The 19,788-nt window shown below is 37.0% G+C and overlaps 1 protein-coding gene across 1 annotated transcript in view; it reads left to right on the plus strand.

The window, feature by feature from the left end:
• GALNTL6 (polypeptide N-acetylgalactosaminyltransferase like 6) overlaps window positions 1–19,788 on the plus strand; it is a 533,789-nt gene that overhangs the window by 109,497 nt on the left and 404,504 nt on the right. The window contains exon 3 of the mRNA XM_007950340.2: window positions 14,462–14,661. Coding sequence (XP_007948531.2) covers window positions 14,462–14,661 — 200 coding nt within the window. The remainder of the gene's footprint in view (window positions 1–14,461; window positions 14,662–19,788) is intronic.

Raw genomic sequence — 19,788 nt, forward strand, 5'->3', positions numbered from 1 at the left:
CCACAACAATAAACTAATATTATATTTGTCCTTCTGTGATTGACTTATTTCATTCAGCATAGTGTCCTCCAAGTTCATCCATATTTCAATGACATGAGACAAAGTATATGTGAACTGCTGTATGGAAAGTGAATTTGCTCTGTAAATCTTCACCCAAATCACAATAAATAATAAAAAAAAAAGAAGAAGAAGAAGACAAAAGAAGAACTGATACATTTGAACTGTGGTGTTGGCAAAGAATATTAAATTGCCAGAAGAATAAATAAATCAGCCTTTGAAGAAACACAGCCAGAATGCTCCTCAGAAGCAAGGATGGCAAAACTCCGTCTTTTTACTTTGGACACCTCATTGGGAAAGGCCAACCACTAGAAAAGGGCATCATGTTTGTTAGAGGGCCAGCAAAAACAAGATAAGTCTTCAATGAGATGGATTGACAAAATAACCACAATAATAGCTTAAACATATAGGCAATCATGAATATGGCACAGGACCAAGCAATATTTTGTTCTGTTATATATAAGGTTACCATGAGTTGGCGCAAACTCAATGCAACTAACAATATCAACATATACTATAATTCAACCCTTTGTCACTTGCCTTTTTGGACCCAACCAGATTTAGCAGCTCTGGATTTAACAAAGAAATAAAAAGAAGTGAGGATTCTGCTATGCAGGAGCCTACTTTTGCCATTTTACTAAGGATTCATATTTGTTAGAAACTGTGAGAGATCCTGTTCATGTATCTGATTGTGGTGCAAGGTGCACAGGACAACAAGGGCACAGTTCTGTGCACTATGGACTATTTCTGCTTTTCCACATTGCTGCTTCTCCCAGGACAACGTGACAATATCAGAACAATTTGAGACATTTCAAGTTCTTTAGCAGATGATTTATACTTACATTTCATGAGAATTCATCAGAGCTATACATTGGGAAAAAAATATTTCTTAGTACAAAATGAGTGTAAATAATGAAGAATATTTCTATGGCTGGTAGCACACTACAGTACTATATTTTCAAATACTATCCTTTCCCCTGGGAAGGGGAAAAGATTATGGCAGAAATTCATGTTATGTTAATGTTAAAATTCTATATACCCGAAATAGCCCAGAAAGACAGATAAGAAACTAGTAAGAGGAATTACTTTTGTTGAGGAAAAACAGGGTACTGAGGGTAAAGAATGGAATTTATTTTTCACTATAAACTCTTTCAGATTAAATGTTGTACCTGTGTATATATTACCTAGCACCCAAAAACTATCAAAATGAAAATAAAAATATGTGAAAATTATAATTGCTTAGGGAAAAAAGCCACCACTCATATTCCCAGAAGATGATCCCCTCAGGTTGAAAGGCACTCAAAATACAGCCGATGAAGAGCTGCCTCCTGAAAGTAGAGTCACTCTTAATGACATGGATGAAGTAAAGGTTTCAGGAACTTCATTTGCTGATGGGGCATGATTCAAAATAGGAAGGAACAGCTGCAAATATTTATTAAAAATCAGAACAAGGAATGTACTAAATATTAGTCTGGGAAAAGTGGAAGTTATCAAAAATGAAAGGGAAGGCATAAAGATCTTTATCCTATGCATTAGTAAGCTGAAATGGCCTGGTGTTGGCCATTTTGAATCATACTATCATATGGTCTACAATGCAGAGAATAACAAATTAAACGGCATCTATTCATTGTCAAAACTGCAAAAGATGAAAAAACTGAAGATAATTACCAACTTCTGCAGTCTGAATTGACCAAACATGCAACCAAGATGTATTGATAACTACTGATGATTGGAATGAAAAAGTTGAAAACAAAGAAGAAACATCGGTAGTTGGAAAATATAGCCATGGTGATAGAAATGATGCTGCAGATCATATAATAAAAATTTGCAAGACCAATAACTTACTCAATAAAAATATTTTTTTTCAACAACATAAACGGTGAATATACACACAGACCTCACCAGATGGAACACACAAATATCAAATCAACTGAATCTGTGGAAAGAGGTAATGGAGAAGTTCAATATCATTGGTCAAAACAAGGTCAGGAGCTAACTGTGGAACAGACTATAAATTGCTAATATACAGATTCAAGTAGATGGCCCCTTCCTTCTTCTGAATCTGTTAGTCTGGAAGTTTCACTTAAACCTGTCCACCATGGGCAACCCTGCTGATATTTGATATATTGGTGGCATAGCCTCCCACTTCACAGCAACATGCAAACCACCACAGTACAACATACTGACAGATTAGTGGTGGCTAACACAACATACATGTGGACCTCACAAGATAGAATGCACAGAAATAAAATCAACTAAATCCAAGGGGTGATTGGAGAAGCTCAATATAACCAGTCAAAACAAGGTAAAGAGCTAACTGTGGAACAGACCAACACTTGCTAATATACAAATTCAAGTTGAAGCTGAAGAACTTAGTGTTCTTCATTTATTGTGATGTTGCTTGTTGGTTCAGTTATGAGGATTTGTTTGTTTTTAATAACAAATCCACGAGATCCAAAATATGATCTTGCATAAATCCCATCTGAATTTAGAGACCATGTGAAGAACAGATTTGACTCATTGAACACAATTACTGAAGACCAGATGAGTTGTGGGATGACATCAGTAACACCATACATGAAGAAAGCAAATGGTCATTTAAAAGACAGGGAATGAAGAAGAGACCAAAATGAATATCAGATGAGACTCTAAAACTTGCTCCTGAGTACTAAAGCAAAAGGAAGAAATGTTGAAATAAAAAGCTGAACAGATTTCAAAGGGTGGTTTAAGACAAAGTTAAGTATTATAACAAAATGTACAAAGACTTGGAGTAGAAAACCAAAAGGGAACAACACACCCTGCATTTTTCAAGCTGAAAGGAACTGAAGAAACAATTCATGCCTTGAGCTACAATACTGAAGGATTCTATGGGCAAAATATTGAATGATGCAGGAAGCATCAAAAGAAGATGGAAGAAATAGTCAGTATCGCTCTACCAAAAAGAATTTGTCAATGTTTCAGGAGGTAACATATGATCAAGAACCAATCATACTGAAAGAAGTCCAAGCTGCACTGAAGAAACTGGTGAAAAACTAGTCTCTAGGAAATGAATGAATGTCCACTCAACAAATGGATGCAGTCCTGGAGGCACTTGCTCATTTATGCCAGGATATTTGGAAGACATCTACCTGGCTAACCAACTGGAAGAGATTCATATTGGTGCCCATTCCAAAGAAGAGTGATCCAACACAATGTAGAAATTATTGAATAATGTCATTAATACCACATCAAAGTAAAATTTTGCTGAAGATATTTCAAAAATGGTTACAGCAGTTTATTGACAGAGAACGTCCAGAAATTCAAGCTGTATTCAGAAGACGATGTGGAACAAGGAATATCATTACTGATATCAGATGGATCTTGGCTAAAAGCAAAAAAAAAAAAATACCAGAAAAATGGTGACCTGTGTTTTCTTGACTATACAAAGTCGTTCGACTCTGTGGATCATAACAACTTATGGATAACATTGTGAAGAATGGTGATTCCAGAACACTTAATTGTGCTCATGAAAAACCTGTACTTAGACCAAGAGGCAATTATTTCAATAGGACAAGGGAATGCTGTATAGTTTAAAATCAAGAAGCATATGTGTCAGGGTTGTATCCTTTCACCATACTTATTCAATCTGTGTGCTGAGCAAATAATCCAAGAAGCTGGACAATATGAAGAATAGGGCATCAGCATTGGAGGAAGACTCATTAACACCCTGTGATATGCAGATGATGTAATCTTGCTTACTGAAAGTGAAGAGGACATGAAGCACTTATTGATGAAAATCAAAGTCTACAGTCTTCAGTATGTATTACACCTCAACATTAAAAAAAAAAAAAAAATCCTCACAACTGAACCAACAAGCAACATCACAATAAATGGAGAAAAGATTAAAATTACCAAAGATTTAATTTTACTTGGATCCACAATCAACACTCATGGACACAGCAGTCAAGAAATCAGACATTGTATTGAACTGGGCAAATCTGCTGTATTGTTGTTAGGGGCAGTCGAGTCGTCTTCGATTTATAGCGACCCTATGCACAGCAGAACAAAACACCACCTGGTCCTGCTCTGGCTCCGCAATCCCTGCTATACTTGAGCCCATCGCCACAGTCACTGTGTCAATCCATCTCCTTGAGGACCTTCCCCTCTTTCGCCTACCCTCCACCTTACCAAGTATGACATCCTTCTCCAGGGAATGGTCCCTTCTGACAACATGACCAAAGTAGGTGAGACGAAGGCTGACCATTTTTGCTTCCAAAGAGCATTCTGGCTGCACTTCCTCCAGGACAGATTTGTTAGTTCTTTTAGCAGTCCACGGTACTTTCAGCATTTTTGCCAGCACCACTTCTCAAAAGCATCAATTCTTCTTCGGTTTTCTTTATTCATTGTCCAGCTCTCACACGCATATGAGGCGATTGAAAATATCATGGCTTGTGTCAGACACACCCTAGCCCTCAAAGAGACATCTTTGCTATTCAGCTCTTGAAAGAAGTCTTTTGCAGCTGACTTGCCCAGTGCTATGCATTGTCTGATGTCCTGACTGCTGCTTCCATTGACATGGATTGTAGAACTAAGCAATGTGAAGTCTTTAACACCCTCAATCTTTTCTCCCTTTATCATGATGCTGCTCATAGGTCCAGTTGTGAAGATTTTTGTTTTCTTAAATTGAGATGTAATCCATACTGAAGACTGTATTCTTCAATCTTCATCAGTAAGTGCTTCAAGTCATCCTCACTTTCAGCAAGTAAAGTTGTGTCATCAGCATATCGCAGGTTGTTAATGATTCTTCTTCCAATACTGATACCACATTCTTCTTCATATAGTCGAGCTTCTCAGATTATTTGCTCAGCATACAGATTGAATAAGTATGGGGAAAGGACAAAACTCTGACACACTCTCTTCTTGATTCTAAATCATGCAGTGTCCTCTTGTTCCATTTGAATGACAGCCTCCTGGTCTATGTACACATTCCTCATGAGTACAATTAAGAGTTCTGGAATTCCCATTCTTCTCAATGTCATCCATAATTTGTTATGATCCACACAATTGAATGCTTTTGCATAGTCACTAAAACACAAGTAAATATCTTTCTGGTATTCTTTGCTTTGAGCCAAGATCTATCTCACATCAGCAATGATGTTCCTTGTTCCACATTCTCTTCTGAATCTGGCTTGCATCTCTGGAAGTTCTCTATCAATATACTGCTGCAACCATTTTTGAATTATCTTCAGTAGTATTTTACTTGCATGCAATATTAATTATATTGTTCAATAATTTCCACATTCTGTGGGATCACTTTTCTTTGAAATAGGTGCAAATATGGATCTCTTCCAGTCAGTAGTCAGTTACTCTTCCAGATAGCTGTCTTCCAAATCTCTTGGCATAACTGAGTGAGTGTCTCCAGTGGGGCATCTGTTTGTTGAAACATCTCAACGGGTATTCCGTCAATTCCTGGAGCCTTGTTCTTTGGCAATTGCTTCAAAGCAGCTTCAACTTCTTCCTTCAATATTATTGGTTCTTGATCATATGCCACCTCCTGAAATAGATGAAGATCAACCAGTTCTTTTTAGTACAGTGACTCTGTATTCCTTCCATCTTCTTTTGATGCTTCCTGAATCAGTCAATATTCTGCCCATAGAATCTTTCAATATTGCAACTCGAGGCTTAAATTTTCTCTGAGTTCTTTCAGCTTGAGAAATGCCAACTGTGTTCTTCCGTTTTGGTTTTCTAACTCCAAGACTTTGCACATTTCATTATAGTAATTGGCTTTGTCTGGTCAAGCTGCTCTTCGAAATCTTTTGTTCAGCTCTTTTATCTTGTCAGTTCTTCCATTTGCTTTGGCTACTCTCCGCTCAAAGACAAGCTTCAGACTCTCTTCTGCTATCCATCTTGTTTTTTTTTTTTTCTTTTTTTCTCATCTTTTTAATGACTTCTTGCATTCTTCATGGATGATGTTCTTGATATCATCCCATAATTCTTCTGATTTTCAGTTAATGGTGTTCAATGTGTTGAATCTATCCTTTAGATGGTCTCTAAATCCAGGAAGGATATATTCAAGGTCATATTTTGGCTCTCATCCACTTGTTTTAATTGTCTTCAATTTAAAGTTGAACTTGTATATGAGCAATTGATGGTCTGTTCCACAATCAGCTCCTGGCCTGGTTTTGGCTGAAGATATTGAGATTTTTCCATCGCCTCTTGCCACAGATACAGTCAATCAGATTCCTGTGTATTCCATCTGGTGAAGTCCATGTGTATAGTCGCCATTAGTGTAGTTGAAAAAGGGTATTTGAGATTACTAAGTCGTTGGTCTTGCAAAATTCTATAATGCCATCTCCAGCACTATTTCTGTCACCAAGGCCAAATTTTCCAAATACTGGTGATTTTTCTTTGTTTCCAACTTTTGTATTCCAGTCACCAGTGATAATTAACACATCTTGATTGCATGTTCAGTCAATTTCAGACTGCAGAAGTTGATAAAAATCTTCAATTTCCTCATCTTTTGCTTTGGTGGTTGATGCATAAATAAGAATAATAGTCATATTAACTGGTCTTCCTTGTAGATGTATGGGTATTACCCTATCACTTACAGCATTGTACTTCAGGACAGATCTTGAAATATCCTTTGTGATGATGAATGCCATGGCATTCCTCTTCAAATTGTCATTCCCAGCATACTGGATTATATGGTTGTTTGATTCAAAATGGCCAAAACCAGTCCATTTCAGCTCACTGATGCCTAGGATATCAATCTTCATGTGCTCCAATTCATTTTTAACAACTTCCAATTTTCCCATTTAAATCTGCTGTAAAAGAACTCTTTAAAGTATTGAAAAGCAAAGATGCCACTTTGAAGACTATAGTGTGCATAACCCAAGCCATGGTATTTTCATCATCCCATATGCATATGAAAGCTGGACAATGAATACGGAATACTGTGATACCTTTTAACTGTGGTGATGACAAAGAATACTGAAAATACCATTGACTGCCAGAAGAACTAACAAATCTTTCCTTGAAGAAATGCAACTAGAATGCTCCTTAGAATCAAGAATGGCCAGACTTCCTCTCTCATACTTTGGTGATGTTATCAGAGGGGATCCATCCCTGGAGAAGGATAGTGTTCTGGTTTTCTAGTACCACTCCGACAGGAATATATCACATCAGGATGGCTTGAACAAACAGGAGCTTATTCTTACAATTTGGAGTCTTTAAGTCCAAGTTCAAAGTGCCAGTCTCTAGGGGCCGGATGAAAGCCCCTAAACCTTGGGGTTCAGCTCTGACTCCTGCTTCTAGCCCACTGGAACTAGAGGCATTTCTTCACTCAGACAGCTACTGGCTGCTGAGACTGACAAGCCCAAGGTTGGCAAGTGAAAAAGCACAGTCCTGATGTTTCCAAACCACATGGCAGGCCATTAATTCAAGTCTATTGAAAGTCCCAAGGTCGGCAAAGCATGGAAGGCTGCTGAATAATCACACAGCTACATGCAGGGTTCAAGCGTGCCATAAGCTAGAGACCATTCTCAAAGCTGTTTCTTATATGGGAAACAGACCACATACCCAAAGGCAGCTACTCAGCTGTTCACGATAGATTCCACCATGGAGTCGATTACCAGTCTCATCATGGGAAATACTACATCCAGCTGCCCAGCCACTCAACCAGGTCTAGCCAAGTTGATACACAAACTTAACCACCACAGATATCATGCTTGTTAAAGTGGAAGGTCAGAGAAAGAGGGAAAGACCCTGAATGAGATGTATTGACACAGTGGCTGAAAGGATGGGTTCAAGTATAGCAAGGATTGTGAGGATGGCTCAAGACCAGGAAGTGTTTCATTCTGTTGTACATAGGGTCACTATGAGGCAGAATTGACTCAAATGGCACCTAACAACAAAAGAACAAAAGAAATGACAGGTTAGGGCTTGCTTTAGAGATTTTGATTTCTTTGAAATTATGTGACTGTGCATGTTAGTGTTTTTTTGTTTTGTTTTGTTTTTTGTAAGGTCTACTCAAGAAGGGAGACCTGGTAGCAAAACAGTTAAGTGGTCAGCTTCTAACCCAAAAGTTGGTGGTTCAAATCCACCAAGAACCTCCAAAGGAGAAGGACCTGATGAACTGCTCCCATAAAGACTGCAGCCTAGAAAACCTTATGGGACAATTCTACTAGACGTTACCTAACAACAACAACAATAAGTCAAGCAAGGATTATTGTTGCTTGGTTGATTGTTTAGTCAGTTGTTTTGTTTTGTTTTTACAATAAGGACCTTTCCAGGACTTCTTATTCCTTACTTTTTTGTTACTTACTTCCTAAGTCAACAAGTTCCCTTACCCTACATTGTCTTTGTCTCTTTATCTACTTTTCCGTTTCAAGTTCCAGATCTCCTCATTCAGAATACTTATACCATTAACCAATCTCCTTGAATATGTAAGCCTAGATTTGAGGAATTGTCTTTCCATGTGAAAATTCACTATTTCCCTAGTGAGACTGTAAACTTCAAAACTGAGTGCCTTTCTCTGTGTTTCTCAACAAGCACTACAGTCCTGCTTTACAATGCATTTGTATTGACCTTATCTGTTCAAGGACTATTCAAAGAGAGGTATTACATTTCTAGTATTGAACTTAACTTATTCATTTTGGGTTTTATTAATCCATTTCTAACAGCTTTTCATTTATTTATGAGCTCTGGTGGGGTAGTGCCTAAGGCATTTGACTGCTAACCAGAAGGCTGGAAGTTCAAACTCACCAGTCAATCCTCAGAAGGCAGATGGGGCAATCTACTTCTGTAGTGATACCACCTTGGAAACCTAAGGAGGGGTCACTATGAGTCAGATCCGACTCGAAGGCAGTGAGTTTGATTTTTTTGGTTTCATTTATTTATTTTTACCTAAGTGAAATAAATAGAAAGAATCATCTCAGATTCAAATACAGGGATTGAAACTAAAAAACAATTTGAAAGAGGAACAGAATTTATGGGCATAACTACTTTGTAAAGTTATTGGGAGAAAACAAATCTCTCCTGGAAGAAACACTTTGGTAAAACACTAGCAATATAGAGCTTGTTGTTGTTGTTATGTGCCGTCAAGTCAGACCCGACTCATAATGACCCCTCCTAGGGTTTCCGAGGCAGTATCGCTATGGAAGTAGATTGCCCCATCTTCCTTCCGAGGAGTGGCTGGTGGGTTTGAACCGCCAGCCTTCTAGTTAGCAGTCAAGTGCCTTAGGCACTACACTACCAGAGCTCCCATACAGGGCTTATCTGTCCTCAAAGAATGGGAAAAAAACATTGGCTTGTCTACCTCCATTTCCAGCATAACCAGCTGAATGTGGGCCCCTCCCTAAAAGACATTTTACAAAGTGTGAAAATAATGGTGGGGCCATGAGACAGCACGTCATTAGCAAGAAAAATACCTTTGCTTCAGCTCAAGGAGATGCAGCCCATTCAAAATGAAGATAAAGAGGGCCAAACAAAAGAATTACAATGGAAAATTTGTTGCTGGACTATCAGTAGAGAAGACATAATGCTGCCCTTTATCATTACTTGTCATGCTGGTGACAGACTATAAAACTCCTACTGCTCCATGATTCTATACTCGTCACTTTCTGAGCCAACTTTTGCCTTGGCAGATGCTTGGCATGTTTTAGACATATGATTTATTGCCTCATTTAATCAAGACTGTGCAGGAAACAATGGTCTATTTTATTTGTAAATTACAAATTAGGCACCTCTCATTTTTAGTGACAGAAGTGATATGTATGTATGTGTGCGTGTGTGTATGTGTGAGTGTATAGATTTATATATATATATATATATATATTTACATATAGAAAAACCATTTTATTTATTGCTGGATAAGAAACTTAAATAATTACTTCTATTTCTTCTGCTTGCCCAAGAAGAGAAATTTATGCTAGAGTGTAGCATATAAATACAGTCATCCTGCTTCAGTGTTTCTCAGTTTTTATTGTCATGGGAAAAAATAACAAACAGCCTGAGCAGATACCAGTACTAATAAATGGCCCTGCTATGGAGCCCATGGGCAATTTAAAGGCAATATAATTTTATTTTGCTTCCCATTTTGCAAATATATTTTATATTCTTTTGGGAATATCTTCTAAAATTAGGGGGAGCTCCAGTTTGACAGTGAAGGGGAACCATGTACCTAGCAGATAAGCAAAGTTTCCTGGAAACATCAACCATTTAAAAATGACTCTTTGGCACATTGATTAAGTTGAAATGAAGTGCATGTAGCAAATACTAGGTTGTTGTCTTACCTAGGAAGGAAAAAATGCTTTCTGGTGTTCGGTGGCAAATAGGCAATTCATTTTGACATAACGAGAAAGAGTGATGTTAACAGCCAGAGGTCACAGAAAGCAGAGATGGAAAAGACCTATTAGATCATTTTCTCCATTCCCTAGAGAAGAGGGGCAAATTATATTTCATAGTGCTTGGTCCAGTTTAGCTTTCAATTACTCAAGCAAGGGGCTTTCACCGCTTTAGACTTTTTTCAGGACCTATATCTTTCTTCATGACCCAAGCCTTCCTAGATATATTGACAGAGTATGAATCTTTGCCAGAATTAACCTTGAAGATGACCACAAAAATACATGGGCTCACAATTAGACCCGTACGCCTCAGAACCTATTTTCTCTTGTCAGTGAACTTCAAAATCTTTACTTGGTAATAACTCCTTTTGTCATTTCTTCTTTACCTCCATATTCACTTTTCTCATTACACGCCTTTCACTGAGTCTAAATAAGAGGTATCTCTTGGCAGAGGAATCTCTGCAATAAAATCACTTCCTGTTTCCAAAAGTGAATGATCATGGAATAGAGGGTAACGAAATTCACAGAGATCACCTAGACAACTTACATGAATGAATAAAAGGAGTGCATTCAAAATAACATGGAAGGAGATAAAGTGGAGATTACAAGTATAGACAATTTTGTCACAAAATCCTGCTGCAACATGGTGAATAAGAATGAAAGAGAAGCTGGAGTAGGGTGTGAGGTCAAAGAAGGTTTGCTTTTTAAAAAGAGAAATATTGTAACTTTTTTGTTTTCAGATGAAATTTCTAACCAGAAAGACCAAAAATGAGGATGGAGGGAAGAGATGAGACATCTACAGAAGCCATGTCCTTGAGCAGTTGAGAGGGGAGAAGACCCAGTGCACAAATGGCAAAGTTAGCCTTATATGGGTGTGAGGATGGTCCATTCATTTTAATAGGGGAGAAGGCAGAGCATACGAAGAGAGGTGCTGATATAGTTCAGCAATTTGGTAATGTGAGTGATGATCTCAGTTTTGTCAATAAAGAAAGGAATGTTTTCTTATTATTCTAAATCATTTGATTTCCATAGCAAATAAAGATAGTGTTCTTAGTCAGTCCCTCTTCTAATTACTAACATTTATCAAGATTTATCATACTATCTCTAATGCACTAGTTTCAGCTCTGGGAATCTCTCCTGAGGGAATTGTAGAGCCAGAAAACATTTAGTCACAAAAATATTCAGCTCATAGTATTTAAAATACTAATAACTAACTGTGTCAACAACCTAAATATACAAGAAGAAGGAAAAACTATATAAATTATGTCACATTTTAAATAATATTTATTAAGATATAGTAACATGGAAAAATTCAAAATTATATTTAAAGGAATAAATAGGAAAAATTCAAAATGACATTTAAAGGAATAAATAAGCTTTAAATATTAGCACACCAAAGTTGAATACTTTGAATGGAAAACTCTTAGTGATTGTTTTCCCTTCTTTCCACTCTCTCGTATTGTCCAGGCCTTCTATAATAAGTATGTATTACCACTAAAAAAAAAAAAAAAACCTACAGCTATCAAGTCATTTCCAACTCATAGTGACCCTGGTTGGGTTTCCAAAGCCATAAATCTTTACAAAAGTAGATTGTCTCATATTCCTTCCACATAAACTGATACTTAGCAAAATTTGGCAGCTAGTATGTTTGAACTGCCAACCTTGTGGTTAGCAACCAAATACCTTACTCACTATGCCACGAGAGCTCCTTATATTACTACCATAAAAACCTAATTCCCTGTTTTAAATCCCCTTCTACTTAAAAGGTGCCTGATGGATACATGTGGGTTCAAATTTGGTTTGTTTTATTTACTCCTGACATAGAATAGCTGTCATTTATCAAGTACTTACAGTATTCCAAGCACTCTGGTGGCGTAGTGCCAAAGGCCTTTGACTACTAATCAGAAGGCTGGTGGTTCAAACCCACCAGCCACTCTCTGAAGGAAGATTGGGTAATCTACTTCTCTAGTAATACCGCTTCAGAAACCCAAGGAGGGGTCGCTGTGAGTCAGATCCGACGCCACGGCAGTGAGCTCCCGTACTCATGTTGCTGTGTAACCTTAGGTAAATTTCCTAACCTCAGCCTCATTTTCCACATTTATAAATGAAGATTGTTTTCCTCATCTGCAAAATGAGGATTAAATGAGTTAATACATGAATATAGCTTAGAACAGTATCTGAAAATTTTGTGAGCACTCAATAAATACCAAACATCATTATTATGTTCATCATATAATACTTGGTTGTATTTTGCTGCTTATTTTATTGGTGAATTTCATTCAGGAATATGAGACACGGTTTTGTCCACTTAATATTTTCTTTTGTAAATTATAGACCAAGGCAATATCTTAGATAGTGCCTTTCCTTTTCATTCTATAGTAGCATTATCAAGAAATGGAGTAATTCCTTGAGAGGACACACCTTTAGCAGGTCAATTTTCCTCAACAAGGGCAGACAACCCATTTCCTGCATGCTTCCTTTTAGATTGCAATACAAGAAAGTTGTTAAGAACAGGGAGTTACAGTAGCCTTGGGAACAGACTCAATTCCCAGATATTTAATTTCATTCTGATCTCATCTAAATTGAAACTTTGACATAGCATTTTTCTCACACTTATTGTTTAGAGGAATGCTTTCTAACTTGTCTTTATTTATTGTAAAGTCAAGCCAAAACCCAGAAGTCTTTATGGTTGTTTTGGCAGTTATTGGGGACATTATTCAATCACTCACACATGCTAATTTGAGAGGAAGGTCCCTATAACTCTACCCAGACAGCATTCCTACTCAGTAACTGGAATAGATGCTTTTGAGTAAATGTTATTTTTGTTTTGTTTTGTTTTATTCTTTTCCCAAAGAAGAAAAACAAAATGGCCTTTGGTAAGCATAAATCAGGTTAAGATTTTTTTTTTTTTTTCTTCCAACTGGGGAGAAATACAGAATTGGAAGTACTTTCAAGGAAGGCAGAGATTTTATTGTTCATACTTGCTATCAGTGCAGGAAAATGTCATTTTAGAGTTTGGGCTGTTTGGGTTTGTTTTTGTTTGTTGGTCCCACCTGTGTGTTGTTTTTCCACTAGCTGAAGATTGATTTTGCCTTTTCTCATGCCTCTTGGCTTGAGTTTCTTATCACTCCAAGTTGTTTAAAGCTTATTCTACATGGATTTGTAAATCCCTTAAGTTCAGAGGTAGATTCCATTCCATGGAACTTGCTGATTTTGAGACATGTAATATTCAGATTTACTGGCAGGCTATGATTTCACTTTATTATATTTTCCTCAGAGTGGCTCACATTGCCTCATAATTGTTTAGGACAAACATTTCCATTTCTCATCCTGCTTTTGTTTTAGGAAAATAAGTAACAGGAAATCATTAATTATTTTTATGGGAGAAATTTACTCTTAGTCTCTGTTGCTAGAGATGGACATTAAGATTCCAGCCAGTTTATAAAAGGCTATTTAATTAAAGATATGGATTCATGTATGCAAGTGCTAATAAATCAATAATTAACAGTAGCATTGATTCTGAAATACAGAAAAAAATCAGATTAAGAATCACATAAACTGATATTTGGAAAAATGCATTAATATGACATTGAACTAGCTAAAGGATTGTGAAATTTATATAGTACTTTAAAGATTTTAGAGGGTAACCACACAAATACACTGTTTCTTTTCATGTGATTTCATTTGTTACATTTATTTTCTTATAAGTACTTGCCTCTTATATCTAAAGACAAATTATCTTGTAAAATGTGTATTTTTGACAGCTTAACTATTAAGGGAACCATTGAGAGATAAGGAATAAATTTGCTAGGAAGAATAGTATCATAGATTGAATTGTGTCCTGCCAAAATATGTGTCAACTTGACTAGGCCATGATTCCCACTATTGCATGATTGCCTTCCATTTTGTGATCTGATGTAATTATCTTCCATTTTGTGGTGTGTTAATAAGGCAGGATTAGTAAGGGGTGTATTATGAGTCACAGCCTTACAAGAAGACATGGCTCAAATCACGTCCCTATGCAAGTCACCACTTTTATTCAAGTCACACCCTTGCTTGAGTCATAACTTTTATCTTAAAAGAGATGAAAGGAGAGACAAGCTAGCAGAAGGAGAAGGACCTCATCACTACCAAGAACGAAGAGCAGGGAGTGTAGCACATCCTTTGGATCAGGGTCCCTGTGCTGAGACCCTCCTAGACACTAAGATTGACACCAAGACACATGGAAACCTCCAAGGAAAACCAGGCCTGCAGATGCTGAAAGAACCTGCCTGTAGAAACGGTATCTTGAATTCTGACTTCCAGCCTCCTAAACTGTGAGAAAATATATTTCTTTTTGTTAAAACTATCTACTTTCAATATTTCTGTTATAGTAGCACTAGATAAGTAAGACAAATGGAAAACAAGGAGAATAAATTAACCATAATGAAGCCATGGTATAATAGATAATAAAGAAAGAAGCCTAAGAGAATGCAAGGCCTCGATGTTCAGTCATTAGATGCAGCCTGCAGATGCAACACATCTGAACTGGAGAAGGTATGCAGAGAGGAATAGGCACACATATATATAAATCAGATGTTCTTAGCCCCATAGCACATGAAGTGTTTAAGATGGAAACAAACACATTTTCAAATAAGGTGTTCTTGACTAGTATTGATTACAGCGGGAGAAAAGGAAGAAGTCCTGAAAGTGTTTTCTGTATAATTTCTTGTATAATTTCTGTATAGTCCTGAATTTGTAGTAGCTGTGCTATTTTCTTATTTTGATATATTCAATAATGAAAGTATCTCTCATTGTCACTACTCTTTCTTTCTAGAATATTTGGTATTTAGTGTATGAGGAAGTCATTTTTGTAAACTAACGTTTGTAATAGTAGTTCTCAAGACTTTGCCAGACTTTTCCTCCACCCTCAGGCAAAATGCTATTTTTTTAAAATATGCATTTCACAAAGATCATCACAAGGATTTTGAAAATGAGTGGTTGAACAGAAGAGGTGATCTAGATGAAGTTAGAGATTTGTTCTCTTATGTCAACATAGATGATTCTAATGTTATTTTTATAGAGCTTTTTCCCTAAAAGACTGCATTAGATGCTATGTTTTTACAAAAATTTAGGCTACTCTGTAATATTTACAGACTAATTTTATCTTTGATAAAATTCTTAAATATTTTTAGGATCAAATACACTGTAACACTGACTTTTTGTAATGCCAACAGTAAGATTTTTACCTTTGAACTGGATTATCGCATACCTATGCAAATGAAAATTTGTAAAAAATGCAGCTTGTTTATTTGCAATGTACAGAATGTTTAAAATCCAATAAAACTGCTAAATTATTAAAAAGCAACGATGTTTGTATTGTATGAAAATGGAACGATTTATGTTCAATTCAAAATATTCAGTAGCAGTGTTTTATGGAAAAGGCCTCTGCGTTATACCCATTTTCCATTTATACCTTTTTTTCTTCTTTGAAGTCGCAGTTACAGCATCCATAGAATGGATATAAATAAAATAATCTTGAATTACAGTGAATTTTATATTGCCTGGCTTGAAGAAAATATAAAGTTCTCATTTCAGGTTCACGTAAACAAAATAATCACAAACTACAAATTATACTTACGTTTCTTCACTTTTATTCACTCACCAAAACCAAACCAAACTCACTCCAATTGAGTTGATTCTGACTCATAGCGACCCCCTTTGGGTTTCCGAGGCAGTAAATCTTTACGGAAACAGATTGCCCAGTCTTCCTTCTGTGGAGTGGCTGGTGGGTTTGGACCACCAACCTTTTGATTAGTAGTCAAACGCTACCAGAGCTCTTTTGAAAATTATAAAATGCCTAGAAAAATATCATATACTTTAAGTATAAACTATTTCAGAAACATTTGAAACATTAGGCAAAACCAGTTTTTAAACAGTCTTTAAGAAAATACTTAAAAATAATTCAACTATATATTATAACTACATGTATATTATCTTCACAAAAGTGAAATAGCTAATGAACAAGCAAACCAAATTTGTGATTGATGAACTAACATAAAAGCTGCATAGCAGATATGCTAAATTTTTATAGACATAATTTCTAGATTGTTACCAAAATGCCAAAATGTGTGCAAAATATTGCATTATTTATTTTCTTGTAAAATCTATTTCAAGAGCACATATTCTATAATTACAAAAGATGACATGAAAATATTTTAACTCTGGATCTCACTGGCATAGTGCCTAAGGCACTTGACTGCTAACCAGAAGGCTGGCGATTCAAATCCACTAGCCACTCCTTGGAAGGAAGGTTGGGCAATCTACTTCCGTAGTGATACTGCCTCAAAAACCCAAGGAGGGATCGCTATGAGTTGGGTCAGACTTGATGGCAAATAACAACAACAACTGGATCTCACTATTTTCTCACCCACTTTCTCTTTCTCTCCCTCTCTCCTCTTGCATATTGTATTTTTCTAAAAAATAATTTTGAATCCTTTTATGTATGGTAGTATCTCTTTTTTTTTCTTTTTTATTCAGAAGTATGATACAAGGAATCTTTGAAATATGAGTATTTCTCAGAGAGAGGACTTTACATCCATGTACAATCCTGAACATAGGAAGGAAACTTCCTAGATGTCTGGCTGTTACTACTCCACAGGAGCAAGCCTTGTTGAATGAAATAAGAAGGATCGTGGTCTGTATTCAAATTCCCAGAAGACCCAAGCAGTTAACATTCTTGCTTCTAAAAGAAAAGTTGGAGGTCTGAGTGCACCAAGAGGGTCCTAGGAAGAAAGTACTGACAAAGCAGCCGTTGAAAATCCTATAGAGCTTTGTTCTACTCTAACACACATGGGGTTGCCATGAACTGGAATCAACTTGGCAACTGGTTAACTGATGGTGTAGATTAAGACTTAATGTTCTAATCATGGGAGACAGAATGGCTGCTTATGCACAGGGAGACAGCTCAGGGGGCAGGAGCCCATGGAAGGATGGACACTGGGAAGAGGTAACTGTGGGGAGGAGGTGAGAAAGGAGCTGTTGCATTGTGGTAAACTGGTCAATGTCATGAGACAAAGTGTATGTGAACTGCTGTATGGAAGGTGAATTTGCTCTGTAAATCTTCACCCAAATCACAATTAAAAAAAAATAAAAAAGACTTAATGTTCTGTTTCTTTTGTGTTGCTCTGAAAATGTTACACATTTAAAATTATTCTAAAAAACCCACATAATTCAATTGTACTTTAAGCAAATGATGAGATGGAGAGGTAAGGAATCTTATTAGTGTTCATCTGACTATACTTACTTGACTTTTAAGAGAATATCCCACCCTGAAATATATCTCATCCCTATTTTCTATGTGGAACTATAACAATATAAGAGCTGATAATGGGAAAGTACCAGAATTTTCCAGGTAAACATAGTTCACTATCTATCACTATGAAATATTTGGATGAGAACAGGTATATTTTCAGATACTAAAATAACTTAACTGGAGGTAAAAATAATAAGAAAGAAGTGAGTAAGGAAGTGGAGCTCAGATAAGCCAAAGCTAGATGGTGCCTGAGGCAAGACTTAGATTGTCTGGCATGCAGAATTACACAACATCTGCCTCCCCTAAATTTCTCTCTATGTCCTAGTTAGAAGAGCCTCCAAAAGTCATGAGATGTTTAACAGTCCTTGTGGCCTTCCTTCATTTCTAAAGAACTATCAGGAATCTGAGATTTTTAACCTACTTGTAAGTTAACAACTTGGCCTGCCACTCTTTAATGTATGCTGACAGAAGATATGAGATTCCCAGTTCCAAGACTATGGACTTTATTATTCATATCATAATAAACAGCATGTGGATCAGGATATTTGCATCAGTTTTCTTTGTCCCGTATCCCATGGGAGTAACAGATGTGCTCACACAGACCACTGTACAGGTAGTGGGTTGTGTTACAGAAGAGTAATCCTGAGCTTAAATCTTTTGTAATGGTCAGTAAGCATGCCTGCCCTCTGTCTCAGAGAGAGACACTATCTCTACTTCCCAAGTCTATAAATAAACCTTCCTTTTTTTCAGAGGAAGACACTATCTCTATCTTACACAACTGTTCCCTACATAAACATTCTTGAAAAGATAGCCTAGAACAAAGGATGGTCATAGCCTTACTCACAAGACCAATAGAGAAATACAAAGACACATGAAGAATAGCGGCCCAATTCTTAATTCCCACGATTACATGAAACCAAAGTTTCCTATGAGAAAAATTTCAAATCATGTCCAGAACTGGAACTCAGTTATATGCAGAATATTGGACAGACTTAAGAGTCCACAGGACTAACCAGTCTGTAGAGTGAGTTTGAGATGAGAAAGATCTCTACTCCCTAGAAAAGCAGGGGTTTAGATCATGGTTTCTGTTATAGACATGTTGAAGTATGTAAAAATGTTCTAATGGAGTTGGCCAATTTGGGGTTAGTTTTATGGGCCAGAAAGCTTGTGGACCAGACCTGCAGAAGAACATAGCAACTGTGATTTCTAATATAATGGGTGTGTTAGGCTGGGTTCTCTAGAGAAGCAAAACTAGTAAAGCTTAGAGAGAGAGAGAGAGAAATTTATGTTACAAAAATGGCTCACACACTTATAGAAGTTGGCCAATCCCAAGTTCCTGGATCAAACATCAAACTGAAAGCTTTTCCTGACTTGCGCAGCTGCAGGGGCTGACGAGCTCAAGATTGACTGGTAGTATACCAGCTGTTGACTCCAAGGGATGATGAATCCAAGATCACCAAGCTGAATGGCAGATCATTCACTCACGGAGAGTTGTAGGCAGCACAACAGGATCCAGATTCACAGAAGAGTCTCTCTCTTTCCCAGGATGCCCATATATATATTGGAAGCAGACCATACCCCTAGGGAAACTTCCTTTCAATTGATTGGCTGCTCAAAACATATATATCTGATCTCATCATGGGAATAACCACATCACAACTACTTAAACTACTCAGAATCGTGGTCCAGCCAAGTTGACACACAAGACCAACTATCACAATGGGAATCTCTCCCTCCACAAAAAAAGTACTTCAGTGTTTTAAGAACGAGAAGGCTGCATTTAGATCCCTAAAGGCCCATATACCTGTTGCAAAAGTCTACTGAAAGGAGCTGAAGGTAAAAAAAGCAAATGTTTTCCTGCAAGATGGGAAAAATAGGCAGCAGACATACAAAGGTAAATGGCAAAAAAAAAAAAAAAAAAAAAAAAGCTCCATTTAGTGGTACCAGTAACTGTGAAAGATCTGATTTTTAACTCTACTTGCAAGCTAACAAGGTAACTTACCACAATTTCATGGGTGCTAATAGAAGGCTGGCGGTTCAAACCCACCAGCCACTCCTCGGAAGGAAGGTTGGGCAATCCTACTTCCGTAGTGATACTGCCTCGGAAACCCAAGG

The sequence above is a fragment of the Orycteropus afer genome, unplaced genomic scaffold (genome assembly GCF_000298275.1).
Source record: "Orycteropus afer afer isolate SDZICR_OR568_19922 unplaced genomic scaffold, OryAfe1.0 scaffold00268, whole genome shotgun sequence".
Lineage (NCBI taxonomy): Eukaryota > Metazoa > Chordata > Mammalia > Tubulidentata > Orycteropodidae > Orycteropus > Orycteropus afer.